The 16314-nt window shown below is 39.5% G+C and overlaps 2 protein-coding genes across 4 annotated transcripts in view; one reads left to right on the plus strand and one right to left on the minus strand.

Annotated features, from left to right (window-relative positions):
* LOC139412991 (voltage-gated inwardly rectifying potassium channel KCNH7-like) overlaps nucleotides 1-4701 on the plus strand; it is a 74952-nt gene extending 70251 nt beyond the window's left edge. For both annotated transcript variants that reach the window (XM_071159937.1, XM_071159936.1), the window contains 2 exons: nucleotides 405-603; nucleotides 1392-4701. In XM_071159937.1, coding sequence (XP_071016038.1) covers nucleotides 405-603; nucleotides 1392-1673 — 481 coding nt within the window. In that variant the 3' untranslated portion in view covers nucleotides 1674-4701. The remainder of the gene's footprint in view (nucleotides 1-404; nucleotides 604-1391) is intronic.
* Nucleotides 4692-11708, minus strand: LOC139412992 (grancalcin-like). 2 transcript variants are annotated; one of them, XM_071159939.1, is made up of 8 exons: nucleotides 11531-11708; nucleotides 8369-8551; nucleotides 7767-7836; nucleotides 7527-7570; nucleotides 6685-6832; nucleotides 6219-6332; nucleotides 5832-5890; nucleotides 4692-5580 (listed from the first exon to the last, which is right to left on the minus strand). In XM_071159939.1, exons 1-8 carry the CDS (start codon nucleotides 11552-11554, stop codon nucleotides 5554-5556), a joined length of 669 nt encoding a protein of 222 aa, XP_071016040.1. In that variant the 5' UTR covers nucleotides 11555-11708; the 3' UTR covers nucleotides 4692-5553. The 2 variants fall into 2 exon arrangements, with proteins under 2 accessions (XP_071016040.1, XP_071016041.1); XM_071159940.1 differs by lacking the exon at nucleotides 11531-11708 and adding an exon at nucleotides 11309-11456.
* Between the last annotated feature and the right edge of the window lie 4606 nt (nucleotides 11709-16314).

Below are 16314 nucleotides of genomic sequence, written 5' to 3' on the forward strand. Positions count from 1 at the left end.
ATTCACAAAATAGAGAAGCCCACATAAAAAGAAATTGTGATGACATTTTGTTTGGGGTGGAAAGATCTGAAACAGATAAAGATGTGCTTTTGGACAGGTTTGCAGCGTTCGTGTCTTCTCTGAATTGTATGGGTTGGGGTTCCCTCTACTGTTTGCATTGAGTATTACTGACTGCGCTCTCCCAATACAACCCCAGACACATGCATAAAACGAAACCTACAGTAGCTTAAGCTAATACATAGCTAATACACTGAGGACCTATTTTAAGGTGCTCAGATTTTTACATAAATCACACATTGACGTAAGTGGCAGATTTATTTTAAAAATGTGAGTGACGCATGTGGATCGCAAGCTAGGACCCACCCCTTATGCTGTCTCCTTGACTCCCCCCACCCACCATCCAGGCTGGAGTTCCAGATGACGTCAGACATCAAGGCCATCCTCCAGCTGCTGCAAAGGCAGAGCACCGTGGTTCCCCCAGCCTACAGCATCGTCACCTCCAGCCCAAAGTACCAGAGGCCTGCCATCAGGGTGCAGCCTGTTTCTGCCATCAGGATCTCAGAGCCTCAACACAGCGTCAACCGTGCTTTACCACTGGCTCAGGTATACTGAACCAGCCAAGTCTACACTAGCCCTCAGAGCTGTATACTGTGTTATGCATAATGGCTCTGTATATACTGGCTAGGCACATTACACTCCCCAGTCAATATACTGGTCTATAGGTGCATTATCACTGTCTGTTCTGTATGCTGACAGATGGTTACATTATTTTCTGACCAGCCTGGTCTCAGAGCAAAACGTATTATATTTGACTAAAATCCATGCCATCCATTTAGTTTGATATGTTACTTTATGTTAGGGTACATTACATTGACTATACATAACATAGTAAACGTAAATCCGGGACAATCAAATTAGCATGATATGTTACGTTTGGTACGGACAGTAAATTACTTAAGACAAAAACGAAAGGAACGTCTAGCAACCTAAATATTGCGTATTCAAACCTCATCACAGACAACTTTTGTATTTTAAATAATTAGCAACTACTTGCTACTTTTTAGCGAATTTGCCACTAATTAGCATGTTCACTAACCCTTTCCCTAACCCTATAATCTAACTCCTAACCCGAACCTTAACCCCTAAACTAAGGTGGCATATGATTCTAAAGCAGTTAAGCATAATATATCATACTAAACGGGTAAAATGCAATCAAGACGTAGGATACTATACGTCATGCAATTATTTTATTGTACGGCCGTTATTACATTGGCCGGCCAATGTAATGTAACCTAACGTAAAGTAACATATCACACTAAATGGAGTGGCACAGATTGTTTTGAATATAATACATTTTGCTCTGAGACCAGGTTGTGCTTACTGCTTCACAGAATCCTGACATGGAGAAGCCTCTGAACAAATCCAAAGAATCTATGTCAGGCCAGGGTCCCACGGATGTGCCCCCAGAAGAGGACCTCGGGGCGGGACTGCTAGAGAAGGACACAGAGCCCAGACACATACAAAACAAAATTGACTCTCCGGAGAAACAACAACAACCTAGTGCCCTCTTTCCCTCCGCCAGACAAGCCTCGCTCCCCGACGCAGCACCTGAAAATTCAGAAACGTCAGGACTCCACAGGCCGGTATCCGACCCTGGGCTTCTGGGAAAGTAGGCCATTTCGCCTACCTGCGCCCCTCTTTTTCACTACGGAAAACTAGGGCTTCTCTCAAAGTTTGACTCAGGGTCTTAGAAGGAGACTGTATATGCAAGGAATACTGTCGACTTTCTTCCACTCCTTTTCCAATATTTTCTGCCGGTCTCTGATTTAGATGTGTTATATAGTACATTTATACAGCGGTATTTATACTGTATATTACTAATATCTGTAATTATCTACCATGTACATATTTCAGATGTAACACTGCCAGCAACACAAAGGCACCTAACATGCTTGTTCTTCCAAGAGAGAAAAATGCATGTTTTGGAAGTGTTTTCTGTTGCATGTTCAAAACACAACACCATCTCATGCACTGCACAGTCATGGTGTGAGGTCGGCATGCTTAGTAATGAGTATCCGTTATATAATTATTCCCAATCGATGGGGACAAAGCCACTTGAAACTCTCTTTCAAAGGCATTTTCAATCTGAAAATAAGTGTGCGGTTTTAAACTCGCGTTAATGACCTTACCAAACAGACACCATGTAATGCATTTGGCTAATTAACAATCTCCACGTCCGACATGATATACAATAATATTTCGTCATATACTGTGCCTAAGTACCTACCGTCCACATGTCTTTCAAAAAGTAATCTGATCATAAGAGACAAAGAACCACTATGTAAAATACATCTTCTATTGGATTATAAATACACAGATATGCAAATGAATATGATTTAAATGGTTGGGAAAGCTCTTCTACAAAGTATCCCTTACACTGCTAAAGTATTCCTGGGAGAGTTTATTTGTGATCACTTTGCACCACAAGTCTCTTTCATGGGGCCATGAAAGCAATAACGATAACATGAAAACATTCATTTACACACATGAATAATATACATATTTGATTAACTAGAAATGAACACGGGTAGAAGCCCAAAAGTCAAAATGGTCTTTAAAGTGTGTATGGCATGAACTAAAACAGAAACTAAAGGACTGTATTTCAAGTTCTGTATTCTTGTAAAAAAATAAAAAATGCAAATGGTTTCTACTGTATATTTAAATTTACAAAAAGGAATACTTATCCACTTGATATAGCTACTTTCCTCCCTGAATCACTGAATATGTTTTACCATTGAAAATATTGTCAAAAAATAATTTGATGGGAAGTGTATGCATAGTTTTTTTGGTATTGTATTAAACATGATGTATTACTGTAATGACACACACAGAGGCATGAACAGGGTGGACTAACGATTCTTTTGCCGATATGTAATCGATGTGCAGGATCATTTCTCTCTTGAACGGGCCAGCACTTAACGAAATGCATATCATTGTATAAAAGGAGTTGTAACACAACATTACATGTTCAGATGTAGAAAACTACAATGAATAGCAACTCTCTAAAGGTGAATTGCTCAGATATCTTTTTTGAATTGTAATAAGAGGAATCAGGCCAAATTCTATTTCATTTTCCTAACGAGTTATTGAGTAGTTACATGTAACCAATTATGTAAAGGTACAGTAGGCATAGCAGTATGACTTCATCATAAAAACATCCAAGTTCCAGAAATCAACTACCACATTGTAATCAGTCACTATTGTCCGTTGCCAATCATGCAAAGGAAGAGCCAATAGCAGTTTGACAGATTTGATTGTTGTCTATAAGCAGGAAGTCAACCCGCTGAGTCTACCTTTAATTAATACCTTTCATAAGTACTGTACCCCACAATCTTTACAAGCTTAAATTCTTCTTTCCATGCATGTTTAGGGGCTTCCATTTATATTCCAAGAAAACTGATTTTATTGCTGTTTCTAGCCAAGTGACAAAATCAATGCTGAGACGGTGTCAGAAACCGACAACGTAGAGATTCAGGCTGAGCTAGCAGCTTAGCCCTCGTTAGCCTTAGCTTTACTAACCTATATTAGCCTTCACAAATGTCCTAAACACATTTATTCAGCTGAATAATATGCATTCAATTCAGCAATGTAAATGTATTGAATATGGACGGATTCTGCATGTTGCAAAGTAAGCCATTTTAGTTATGACTTATTTTACACAAACACAAACTTAGTCAGATGTGTGGTATTGCATGGATCAACATCTGCTGGCAATTTGTTTTAACAGATTTCAAAACAACGTGTTTGTGATTTATCATGAAGGGGAGAGCTGGAGTTATAAAATGATAAACAATGGTAATAAATACTCAATGTTTCTATAAGAGGACACTTAATATTCCATAATTTTAAGTGTTTTGGTTCAATTGTGTATCAGCCCAAGAAGTGACAGATACAATATGAAGAACACATATCATGCTCCCATATGTAGCAATTAACATATATACTAATAACTTTGTAGTCAGAGCAAATGGAATCTAGGGAAGTCATATTCATTGGGAATACTATAGCTATGCATGTTTTGTAGCAGTACTTAGATAGGTTTGAATTAAAGGCAGACTCAGCAATATGACATATTGCTGAGTCTACTTTTAATGTCAGATCTTACCGGCCCTATCCTATGAGTTGCGCCCATACACAGCTATAAGCCTTTTCCGAGGGCACAGGTCCTTTGCTGCATGTCATTGTAATGCCAGTTGAGTGGCCACAACTGCTTAATCGGTTTTAAAACCCACCACAGATGGGCTGAAACTCACGTAACCCTGGCGAAACACGGTAAGGGGTTTCTAGTAGAAGCGTTCCAGAGCTCAGACGCGATACAAAGTAGCTGAAACATGACGTGTCCAATGAAGAGTGCCCCACTGAACTTTTCAGAGTGCATACTTGCACAGGAAAACATTTATAAAATGTGTACTTTAGAGCTAAATGTCACTTTTTAAATCTAGTGCTGTTCACAATTGTTTTTATGCATTTTTTAAAATGTTTGCCACTGTATTTTATACAATGCAACACTTAACAGCTAATATGAATGTTGTCCTGGAATATACTGTACTTAAAGATATTTAATATATTGTGTACATATATTGATGAAAACCATTTGTGCAATTGTATAAATGAATAAACAGAACACATACTGACTACAAACTGAGTTTATTGTGTTGTGAATGACACCAATATCACTGATGAATGGCCCAACAGTCATGAAGCACTTAACATGTCTGATAAATATTTCATCCTGAGTTATGCAAATGGTATCACAAAATTAGAGACATTGTCATTGTTAATGGTAGTTAATGCATGCTTTTCTTCGCAAAGGAATAACAGTGCATGTTTACCACAGTGCGTGTTATTCATATATATTTGTGAATTCCATGTTTGATTCATTTGTTTATCATGTTAGGCCACATTTTATTTAAATCAAGAGATGCATATAAAGTTACCTTAAACAAAAGGCAAAGCTAGCATAACTGTATATTTGTAATAAAAAATATATATACCTATACTTTAAAATGTGTTTAATGTAAAACTAGTTCACACCTATATAGTGGTTATAAAACAATATAGTGGTTATAAAAACAGAACGTATACAGTGATGGGGAAGAATATGGAAACCGTATGATCTGAGGCACAAAAGTCATCATCATAAAGATCAGTAACAGCTTTGCCATCCCTTTCTTTATTCAAATCTACCACTGTCCTTTAGCAACAGAATTTACAACAAGCAGATACATTTAGAAACACGCCATATGATATCTGGCAAATCTGCACATTCTTGCATAGCGTACAAGGCAGGCAGACATTATGGCAAGCAAACAAGCAGTTTCTGCTGTAAACTCCTTCCCCATTTTAAGTTGGTTATGGGACTCAACCTAAGAACAATTGGCTAATATTGATTGGTGCCTTCCCATTATTTAGGGGAAGTGGTCAGCGAGCCCCAGACTGCCGGTCGAAGCACCCCGCTCTGACTCCAGCACGGGATGGGCCGGACCACACCACTCATATGGACATCGTACACAGGATAAACTACAGGAGGAAAACCAAGAGAAAATTAGCTAATTTTGATGTAATTACTATAACGCGCAAGTCAGGACAGGCTATTGGGAATCACAGTACAGGCTGGGGAATGAGAGAGAGGAAAACTGGGATGTGTTCATCAGGGCATACTAAAGTTTCAAAATGAAACCAAAAACACGTGTTCAGATAGTACCTCCCCGTTTCAAAGTGTTTTCTTCCGTATTGTGCCTACTGAACACGGCCCTGAATTGCACACTTACGTCATCGTATTGGAAGTTGACAGCCCCCTGCTGCATCTGGTCTCTCCTCCTGAAGCTCTCTGTGGAAACACATAGTAAAGATGTAGGTGTACTGTGGTGAAATTTGAATGCCATTCATTGGACAACAATAACCTAGCAAGACACTCACTGTGTTAATGAGCCTATGAATGTACATACACAAAAGAGACCAGGACAAAACAAGACAAATTACACCTCAAAAGATAATGGATTGGAATGAGTAAAAGTTTAATGAATGACAGAATTGATTTGATTTTATAACAAAATCCATAGCTCTGGAATGTGAGGAAATGTGAAATGCTGATCAATAAAAATAAAAAAAACTGAAGTTAAACATCTTAATTGGCAGCCTCCAAGTCAGCATCTTACCTGTGAGGGCGCGAAGCTTCACAGCACATGCCACATAGTCGTCAAAGTAGATCCGGCCAGCCTTGCTGTAGCGTTTGATGACAGCGTTCAGAGCTTGCGGGCTGATCCTGTAGCCTGTAGTAAGAGATCACAGCATGCATTCAATTAGTCATAAGCCAACATAGAATTAGGATTCATCCATAGTGACCACTGCATTTAGTTGACAATGATCATAAACACCAGCCTTTGCCTATTGTCCATCTACTTTGCATCAAGAAGCGACTCACGGACCAATACCTTGCAATTATCTCCAGCTACACCAAAATTATAATTATTGTAGGAGTCTATCAATGGTTTAAATCATTTAAAGTCAAACCTCCCAACCCCTTTCAGATGCTGCATCTGAACCAGGCCCTGGAACGCTGCCCCTCTTTGGATGTCAGAATGTACTGCCCCATATCATTAGCCTGGCAGAGCACTGACTCACCCATAGCGGAGATGGACTGGGTCATCTCATGGGGTTCCACCGTGCCACTCCGGTCCTGGTCGAACATCATGAAGTTCTGCTTCCAGCTACTCAGGGCAGCAAACAGCTCCTTGAACTCAATGAAGCCCAGCTTTCCAGTCATGTCTCTCTGGTGGGAGGTTAGTTAAAGGGTTAACTTTGTTCGTTTGGTAAGAAACTAAAAACGGCCATGTGAGCTGGTCTCACAAAGGATATGATGAGTTGTGTTAAATGTGGGAGAACTTGACCTTTCTGCGACTAAATCAATTCCATAAGTAACCCTCTGTCTCAATACAGCCCACTTACACATCGCATCATGTGCTTAATCTGAAAAAACATTATATAGAACATCCCAAACTGCAAATGCTGACTGTTGTACATCCTTGTCGTAAAGTCTATTACTCTACATAAGAAGCATGAACATGTTCAGAGAGAAACAGGACTTGCTCTGAAAATGGAGCTACAGGCATGAAGCAACTAGAGCATGAGGCTAGTTCTATCTTGCAAATTCATTGGCAAATGCATACTGAATGGGACCCAGTAGACTAGGCCTTGCATAAGTGTGAAATATACTGCAGCCAGGAAGTAATTTAGGGAAATTAAAATGCATCATCCCAAGTCACCTACTGCTCAAAGCTTTCTCACCTGTTAAAAGAGAAGGATGAACTCGGCACTGACACATTAGGTTTATTAGTTCATTAACATTTATGACTGCTATTCATTTTTCACCAGCAAGTCAAAGAAGCAAAGTGCAATACCAAACAAACTTCAATGACACTGGACAGAGGCCCAGTCCAAGAGATTCATTGATATAGAAAGGATACATCCAGCATTGCGATCATGATTCTACATGTCTCCAAACTGAAGGCTGTTGGAGAAGAGAAACCATGATCACACAATGAAAAACAAACATACAATGACCATACCATACAGAAAACCAGTGACAAATCTTTGTAAAGACTATATTAACACGGGATACTAAAATCATAAAACACACACAACATAATCTAATCATTTATGAACCACAAAGTGAACCTTGATCATGGGACTGGGTGTGAACTTACGAGTATAGGTGCCACTGATACCAGTCTGTGTAAGACACCTCTGAAGCTCCTCTGCATCAATCTCACCATCCTGCACAGAGGAATATCCCTGTAAGATTACTCTCCAGCAACAACTTATCATTACTATGTAATGATTTTAATTTTAAAATGTAAAAAAAGACTTGAATGTCTTGAGATCACTTTGTGGTGTAACCATGACATCACCATGCATGTACCAGTAATGTTGCATTCTTTTTGTTGTCGTATTTTACCCCCTTTTTCTCATGATATCAAATTGCGAACTCGTCTCGTCGCTGCAACTCCCCAATGGACTCGGGAGAGGCGAAGGTCGAGTCATGAGTCCTCCGAAACATGACCCGCCAAGCCGTGCTTCTTAACACTCGCCCGCTTAACCCGGAAGCCAGCTGCACCAATGTGTCGGAGGAAGTCAGACTGCAGGCGCCCGTCCTGCCAAAAGGAGTTGCTACAGCGCCAAGCAATGCGATGCAGTGCCTTAGACCACTGCGCCACTCGGGGCGCCAGTAAATGTTGCATTCTATCCAAAGAGGAATATTTACTGTACCCATGATCATGAATTTAAATGAAAAGCATTGATCACTCACCTGTCCTGCTATGGTAGTAAAGTATCCCCACATGGGGTCATTAACAGGCTGCTGAGGAGGAGCAGAAAAGGTCCCAGGGTAGCCTCCACCATTCTGGGGGTAGCCTGCCTGGGGTGGGCCTCCCATGGGTCCACCCTGCATGGGCATACCCTGGAGTTGCATGCCTTGCATTGGTCCTCCATACTGACAGGAAAGGGAGAGTACAGTCATCAAGTAACAGGGCTTAAGGAAAACTTCCCAAAAATGACTAATTCAATAGATTGTAGCACTCAACAAACAACCAGCTATATACGGTGCCTTCATCATATACTTTTTCCACATTTTTTGTGTTAGTCTGAATCGATTCAATTGAGATTTCGTGTCACTGATCCAACACACAATACCCCTTAATGACAAAGTGGAATTTTGTTTGTAGAAAATGTTTGAAATGAATTAAAAAATGTAAAGCTGAAATGTCTAGAGTCAATAGGTATTCAACACCTTTGTTATGTCAAGCCTAAGTAAGTTCAGAAGTAAAAATGTGCTTTTAAAAAAAAAATCATATTCCGTGTTCAATAATAGTGGTTATCTTGATTTCTGAATAACTACCCCATATCTGTACCCACCCCCAAAAGTATCGGTAAGGTCCCTCAATCGAGTAATGAATTTCAAGCACATATTCAACAACAAAGACCAGGGACGTTTTTAAATGCTTCACAAAGAATGGCACGAATCAGTAGATGTGTAAAAATATCTGCTTTCCAACACCGAGAGGCGAGGCGAATTCACCATGCAGCAGGACATTAACCTAATACAAGGCCAAATCTACACTGAAGTTACTTACCAAGATGACATTTAATGTTCCTGAGTGGCCTAGTTACTGTATTGACCTAAAATCAGCTTGAAAATCTATGGCAAGGCAAGAAAATGGCTGTCTAGCAATGAACAACTTGACAGAGCTTGAATATTTTTTTTGTAAAGAATAAATGGGCAAATATTTTACAATCCTGGTGTGCAAAGCTCTTAGAGGCTTACCCAAAAAGACTCACAGCTGTTATTGCCACCAAAGGTGATTCTACAAAGTACTGACTTGGGTGCGAATACTTATGTAAATGTTTTTACTTTGTCGTTATGGTGTATTGAGTGTAGATTGGTGAAAAAATGTATAATTTAATCCATTTTGAATTCAGGCCGTAACACCAAAATGTGGAATAAATCAAGGGGCATGAATACCTTCTGAAGGCACTGTAGACGTTCTTACACTAAGGCCTGATGCCTTGGTGGGAAGCAAACAGGTATACTATTACTGACGTTTGGACAGGACGTCTTCCTCAGGAGTCATTCTTAAACGATATAGTCAGGTGATTGTTTATAATTGAGTGATGTGCATTCTTTCCAGTTTCCCCATTTTCAAAATATTTTCACTGTCAATATTAGCAGGTTGTGGACCTATTTCTAAATGTAGTGAGGGGATATTTGCACTGACAATATTAGCAGGGTGTGGACGAGACCATGACTCCAACTCCATTCCGCCACTGGAAATCCCCTTTCAACTTGTGCGGAAAACGCCCGGCGCTCCAACGCTGCCCAAATGTTCTGTCTAAATGCAAATACGCCTCGCACGTGACAGTTTTGTAAACATTTGGAACTTAACTTTCATATAAGTGAGAAAAAATTTCATATACAAAATATACACTTACGGTACTCAGTTTAGGAACATTTCACCCAGCTGTATTTTCAAGAACACCGACTCCAACCGAGACGACACTTCCTCACCTCCAATTTCCACTTCAAAAATCTGCAATGGAGCATAACTAGGGAGGAAGTTTTGTACCTCAGCTGAGGGCTGTGTTTTTGAAAATTCTGTCTGGTAAAACTTTGCAAAACTGCATACAGTAAGTGTATCTTATGGATTTGAAAGATTCTTTCTCACGATGTGAACGTTCCAAAGGTTTCCAAAACTGTATTGCAAGCAAGGATTATAATGTTTCTAAATGTTAAAAACAGAGCATTGGGATTATAGTTAATTGATCCAGCTGAAGTCCATATGTTCAATTGAGTGCCAGACTCAAGATCTGGGTATAAGCCCAGCCCCACTTGGGTTCTCGGGGGCTACTGTAGGTGTGGACATATATCCTAGGTCAATGCAGTGACCATGACTGCGGTTGAGAGGTTGAGCTGTGGGCCATGCTAGAGGGGTTGAAACAGTGTATGTAGCCAAGACTACAGATAGCCTAAATAGCCACCTACTTAGTGCATTTACATGGGGTGATTTGAAAATACAGCATTAAGTGCTTCAAAAGACTGAATTTTGCCAGCTGGTATTTTGTCAATTGTTAACATTACTCAAAAATAAACAAATCAAAAGTAAACATGTCCTCCCCCAAGAATGATGCAGTGCCACCCTTGGGCAAATTGAGAAATCGTGAGTAACTAACACATTTCAGTTAATTACATAAGCTCCCACATTGGGCCAATCAGTGAAATTTTGTAAATTCCGGATCACAATGACAAGACGATTAATTCAGCCAAGTTTCATCAAAATCGACCCAAAGCTGTCAGAGATATCGTGTGTGACTAATGTACAGGGAGACAGATCCACAGTCCCCTCAGAGTTCATCGAGGGGGTCAAAAACTATTTATGAAAACTGGAACTAGTGACTAAACTAAGTAACTAAAACTGAGGGCAATATCAACTTTTCTGTCACAATCTAGATGTAGCCTAACAGCTACTTGCCAAAATGACTGTGCCTAGAAAGATGCGAAACCTTTTAACGTCGATACTTAGAAACGATTGCACTTACAACTGACCGTGTTCCATCCAATGTTTCATCATAACAAAGATACATTTTAGGGGTCTTATCTGAGCACTCCCCATATCGGAAATGGAATAGGCCAAACTCCTGATTTATGTAGACTACTGTAACACCAGGTAAAATAACACATGAAGCATTTACTCACCCCGCTATATCCTGGATAAGCCATTTGTACACTATAAAGAATTGCCACAAAACGATTCGATGCACTGAAATGTTTCGATGTCAGTAAATGTAAACCAAAACCGAATACATTTTAGGGGTCTTATCTGAGCACTCCCCATATCGGAAATGGAATAGGCCAAACTCCTGATGTATGTAGACTACTGTAACACCAGGTAAAATAACACATGAAGCGTTTACTCACCCCGCCATATCCTGGATAAGCCATTTGTACACTATAAAGAATTGCCACAAAGCGATTCGATGCACTGAAATGTTTCGATGTCAGTAAATGTAAACCAAAACCGAACTCGTTACTTGAAATGCACTGCAACAACGTAACGTGTACATAATTTCCGGTCGTCACTAGTTACTACAGCCACAATATCTAAAAACCCGCCCATTTCTACAATTTATCTTCTTAAAATGTGATTTTATAACTTAATCTTAACCACAATCTTAAACACACTGCTAACCTTATGCATAACCCTAACCCTAAATTAAGACCAAAAATCGCATTTGTATATATATATATATTTTTTTTTTACGACATAGCCAACTTTGACATTGTGCTTGCGCTATCTAGTGGAAACCATAATATCCGATAAAGTGTTGCGAGAAGGCGGAAGTCCGAATTGGCTAATTGACTGATAGTGAAGATAGCCAATGAGGAAGCTCATAGCATTCAATTATCTCCAGCAGCATTCTTGGTACTCTGTTGACTAGTAGGTAGGCCTGCTGGCCATTAAAATAGAATAGAATATAAGTCATCCAAATAGGAATGTTCTTGTTCACCGGCTCCAACCAAGCATCACTCAGAAATAGACCTTGATAGAGTTAAACATAGTCTTATTGAAGTCAATAATGCTGAATTATTTCAACATCCAATAAATTAAATTAAGATTGTGAGGTTGTCTTTAAGGCAAGTAAAAATAGGAAAAGCTATCAGATATTTATATTTTTCCTGCACAATAATCGGATCTAAAATGTACAAGGGCTGACTGGCCTATAATGAATAAGCATTTACATTCACCAATAAGAACTACACAGACTCAAAAATACCACTATCTTCTTCACACAAGAGTCAATAGTCACCACAAGAGGGTACCCAAGATGCAGCTTTAAAGGCCATTTCATTAGGCTACCAAAACCAGAAGCTTCACATTTTTCAAAATTGACAATCCTCACGAGAGATTACTTTTGAGAAAATTGTATCACAAAAAAACATAATAGTACAACAACACATTTGACTAGAATAAAACACATGCAATATGCATGCAATATGTAACTTGTTAGGCGACCTGACCAAATGCACATAGAGATAGATGTGAGTTATAGCTCTGTTATGCTCATTGAAAGCAAGAAACGGTAGATATCTTCTATGTGCGCTGTTCTATGCTTCCCGTGCTTACGTTTGTTTTTGCATCTTTTACTTTCGTTTTTGTAAACCAGCTTGAAACAGCAGAAAATATAATATTTTTTGTTTAGCGGTTTAGATGGTACAATGATTATTTACACTATACTTGGGTGTTTTGTCACATAAACTGAAATTAGGCACGCTATTAGAATTTTTGCAACCAGGAAATGGCAGAGCGATTTCGGCATAGTCCATTTTTAAAGCATTTCTACAGGTATCAGACATGCCAATATATAGAGGCTTACACAGACTCACAGACTATAGAGTACCACAGTATGAGTCTAAATACCCATAAACCCTAGCGGTCAAACAAAAATATTTCCAATCGTTTTTCCACCATTCATTTTTCACATAGGGGATTTTTAAAATACTTAAAATAAGGGCTGTGTTTCATGTAGGCTTACCCTGGTGTGATCAGACGTGCTACCCTGCTGTTTTCGACTCTCTCTTTCTACCGTACCTGCTGTCTCTTACTGAATGCTCGGCTATGAAAAGCCAACTGAAATTTACTCCTGAGGTGCTGACCTGTTGCACCCTCTACAACTACTGTGATTATTATTTGACCTTGCTGGTCATCTATGAACGTTTGAACATCTTGGCCATGTACTGTTATAATCTCAACCCGGCACAGCCAGAAGAGGACTGGCCACCCCTCAGAGCCTGGTTCCTCTTTAGGTTTCTTCGTAAGTTCCTGCCTTTCAAGGGAGTTTTAACTAGCCACTGTGCTTCTACATCTGCATTGCTTGCTGTTTGGGGTTTTAGGCTGCATAGCACTTTGTGATATCAGCTGATGTAAAAAAAAAAGGCTTTATAAATACATTTGATATGATACCCAAGTAGACTCGCGGATGTAATCCGTAACGTGTGCGCTTGGGAGTCGGGAAGCAAGTTCAGGGAGTGAAACATTTAATGCATTTTTGCTTTGTCATTATGGGATATTGTGTGTAGATTGATGGGGGGGGGGGGGGATTGAATCCATTTTAGAATAAGGATGTAACATAACAAGATGTGGAATAGTCAAGGGGTCTGAATACTTTCCAAATGCACTAGACAGTAGTCACTACGAGTAGACATTGAATAGACACCACCAGGTAACATTCATTAGACAGTAGACATTGATTAGACAGTAGAAACCACCAGTAGACATTGAGTAGACACCACCAGGTAACATTGATTAGACAGTAGACACCACTAGTAGACATTTATTAGACAGTAGACATTGATTAAACAGTAGACACCACCAGTAGACATTGATTAGACAGTAGACACTACCAGTAGACATTGATTAGACAGTAGACATCACTAGTAGACATTGATTAGACAGTAGACATTGATTAGACATTAGACACCACCAGTAGACATTTATTAGACAGTAGACACCACCAGTAGACATTGATTAGACATTAGACACCACCAGTAGACATTTAGTAGACAGTAGACATTGATTAGACAGTAGACACCACCAGTAGACATTGATTAGACAGTAGACACCACCAGTAGACATTGATTGGACAGTAGACACTACCAGTAGACATTGATTAGACAGTAGACACCACCAGTAGACATTGATTAGACATTAGACACCACCAGTAGACATTGATTAGACAGTAGACACCACCAGTAGACATAGATTAGACAGTATACACTACCAGTAGACATTGATTAGACAGTAGACATTGATTAGACAGTAGATACCACCAGTAGACATTGATTAGACAGTAGACACCACCAGTAGACATTGATTAGACAGTAGACATTGATTAGACAGTAGACATTGATTAGACAGTAGACATTGATTAGACAGTAGACACAACCAGTAGACATTAGTTAGACAGTAGACATTGATTAGACAGTAGACACAACCAGTAGACATTGATTAGACAGTAGACATTGATTAGACAGTAGACACCACCAGTAGACATAGATTAGACAGTAGACACTACCAGTAGACATTGATTAGACAGTAGACACCACCAGTAGACATTGATTAGACAGTAGACACCACCAGTAGACATTGATTAGACAGTAGACACTACCAGTAGACATTGATTAGACAGTAGACATTGATTAGACAGTAGACACCACCAGTAAACATTGACTAGACAGTAGACACAACCAGTAGACATTGATTAGAAAGTAGACATTGATTAGACAGTAGACACCACCAGTAGACATAGATTAGACAGTAGACACTACCAGTAGACATTGATTAGACAGTAGACATTGATTAGGCAGTAGATACCACCAGTAGACATTGATTAGACAGTAGACACCACCAGTAGACATTGATTAGACAGTAGACACCACTAGTAGACATTGATTAGACAGTAGACACTACCTGTAGACATTGATTAGACAGTAGACACTACCAGTAGACATTGATTAGACAGTAGACATTGATTAGACAGTAGACATTGATTAGACAGTAGACATTGATTAGACAGTAGACACCACCAGTAGACATTGATTAGACAGTACACATTGATTAGACAGTAGATACCACCAGTAGACATTGATTAGACAGTAGACACCACCAGTAGACATTGATTAGACAGTAGACACCACTAGTAGACATTGATTAGACAGTAGACATTGATTAGACATTAGACACCACCAGTAGACATTGATTAGACAGTAGACATTGATTAGACAGTAGACACCACCAGTAGACATTGATTAGACAGTAGACATTGATTAGACAGTAGACACCACCAGTAGACATTGATTAGACAGTAGACATTGATTAGACAGTAGACACCACCAGTAGACATTGATTAGACAGTAGACATTGATTAGACAGTAGATACCACCAGTAGACATTGATTAGACATTAGACACCACCAGTAGACATTGATTAGACAGTAGACACCACCAGTAGACATTGATTAGACAGTAGACACCACCAGTAGACATTGATTAGACAGTAGACACTACCAGTAGACATTGATTAGACAGTAGACACTACCAGTAGACATTGATTAGACAGTAGACACTACCTGTAGACATAGATTAGACAGTAGACACTACCAGTAGACATTTTACAACTGTATGTCGGTAGTTACTACACTTTTTAATTCTTTCAATCCTAGCCTACTGATAAACTATCACAGTCAGTGAAGGCTGCTAAGGGGAGGATGGCTCATAATAAATGCTGAAACAGCACAAATGGAATGGCATCAAACACATGGAAACCGTATGTTGGATGTATTTGATCCCATTCCACTTATACTGCTCCGTCCATTACCATGAGCCCGCCCTCCCCAATTAAGGTGCCACCAACCTCCTGTCATCACAGTGTACCTTCAAATGCCACAGTTTTCCATCTATTCAAGGGACAATAGGAAGCTATAGGAAACAGGGACTATGTGTTGTAAAAACCAAGGACAGAACAGCCAGAGAGAGGAAAAATCACCAGTATCAACCATGGCTTTATGGTATGATGTTGCGCAATAGTGCTCACTGTACTCCACTATTAACCCCTCCTCCCCCTCTCTCATTCCAGGAACGCCAATAAAACCTAAAACGTGTTCAAAGTGACACCTGGAAACAATTTCATTAGCCCTAACCATGAA

This window comes from Oncorhynchus clarkii, chromosome 7 (genome assembly GCF_045791955.1).
Source record: "Oncorhynchus clarkii lewisi isolate Uvic-CL-2024 chromosome 7, UVic_Ocla_1.0, whole genome shotgun sequence".
In the NCBI taxonomy this organism is placed as follows: Eukaryota; Metazoa; Chordata; class Actinopteri; order Salmoniformes; family Salmonidae; genus Oncorhynchus; species Oncorhynchus clarkii.

Coding starts and splice junctions, on each gene's coding strand:
- LOC139412992 (XM_071159939.1), bottom strand. CDS start 11,554: ATGGCTTATCCAGGATATGGCGGG. Junction 6,833..7,526: donor TCATGATCGCAATGCTGGAT/GTATCCTTTCTA, acceptor ACCTCCCACCAG/AGAGACATGACTGGAAAGCT. Junction 5,581..5,831: donor TCAACTTCCAATACGATGAC/GTAAGTGTGCAA, acceptor TTCCTCCTGTAG/TTTATCCTGTGTACGATGTC.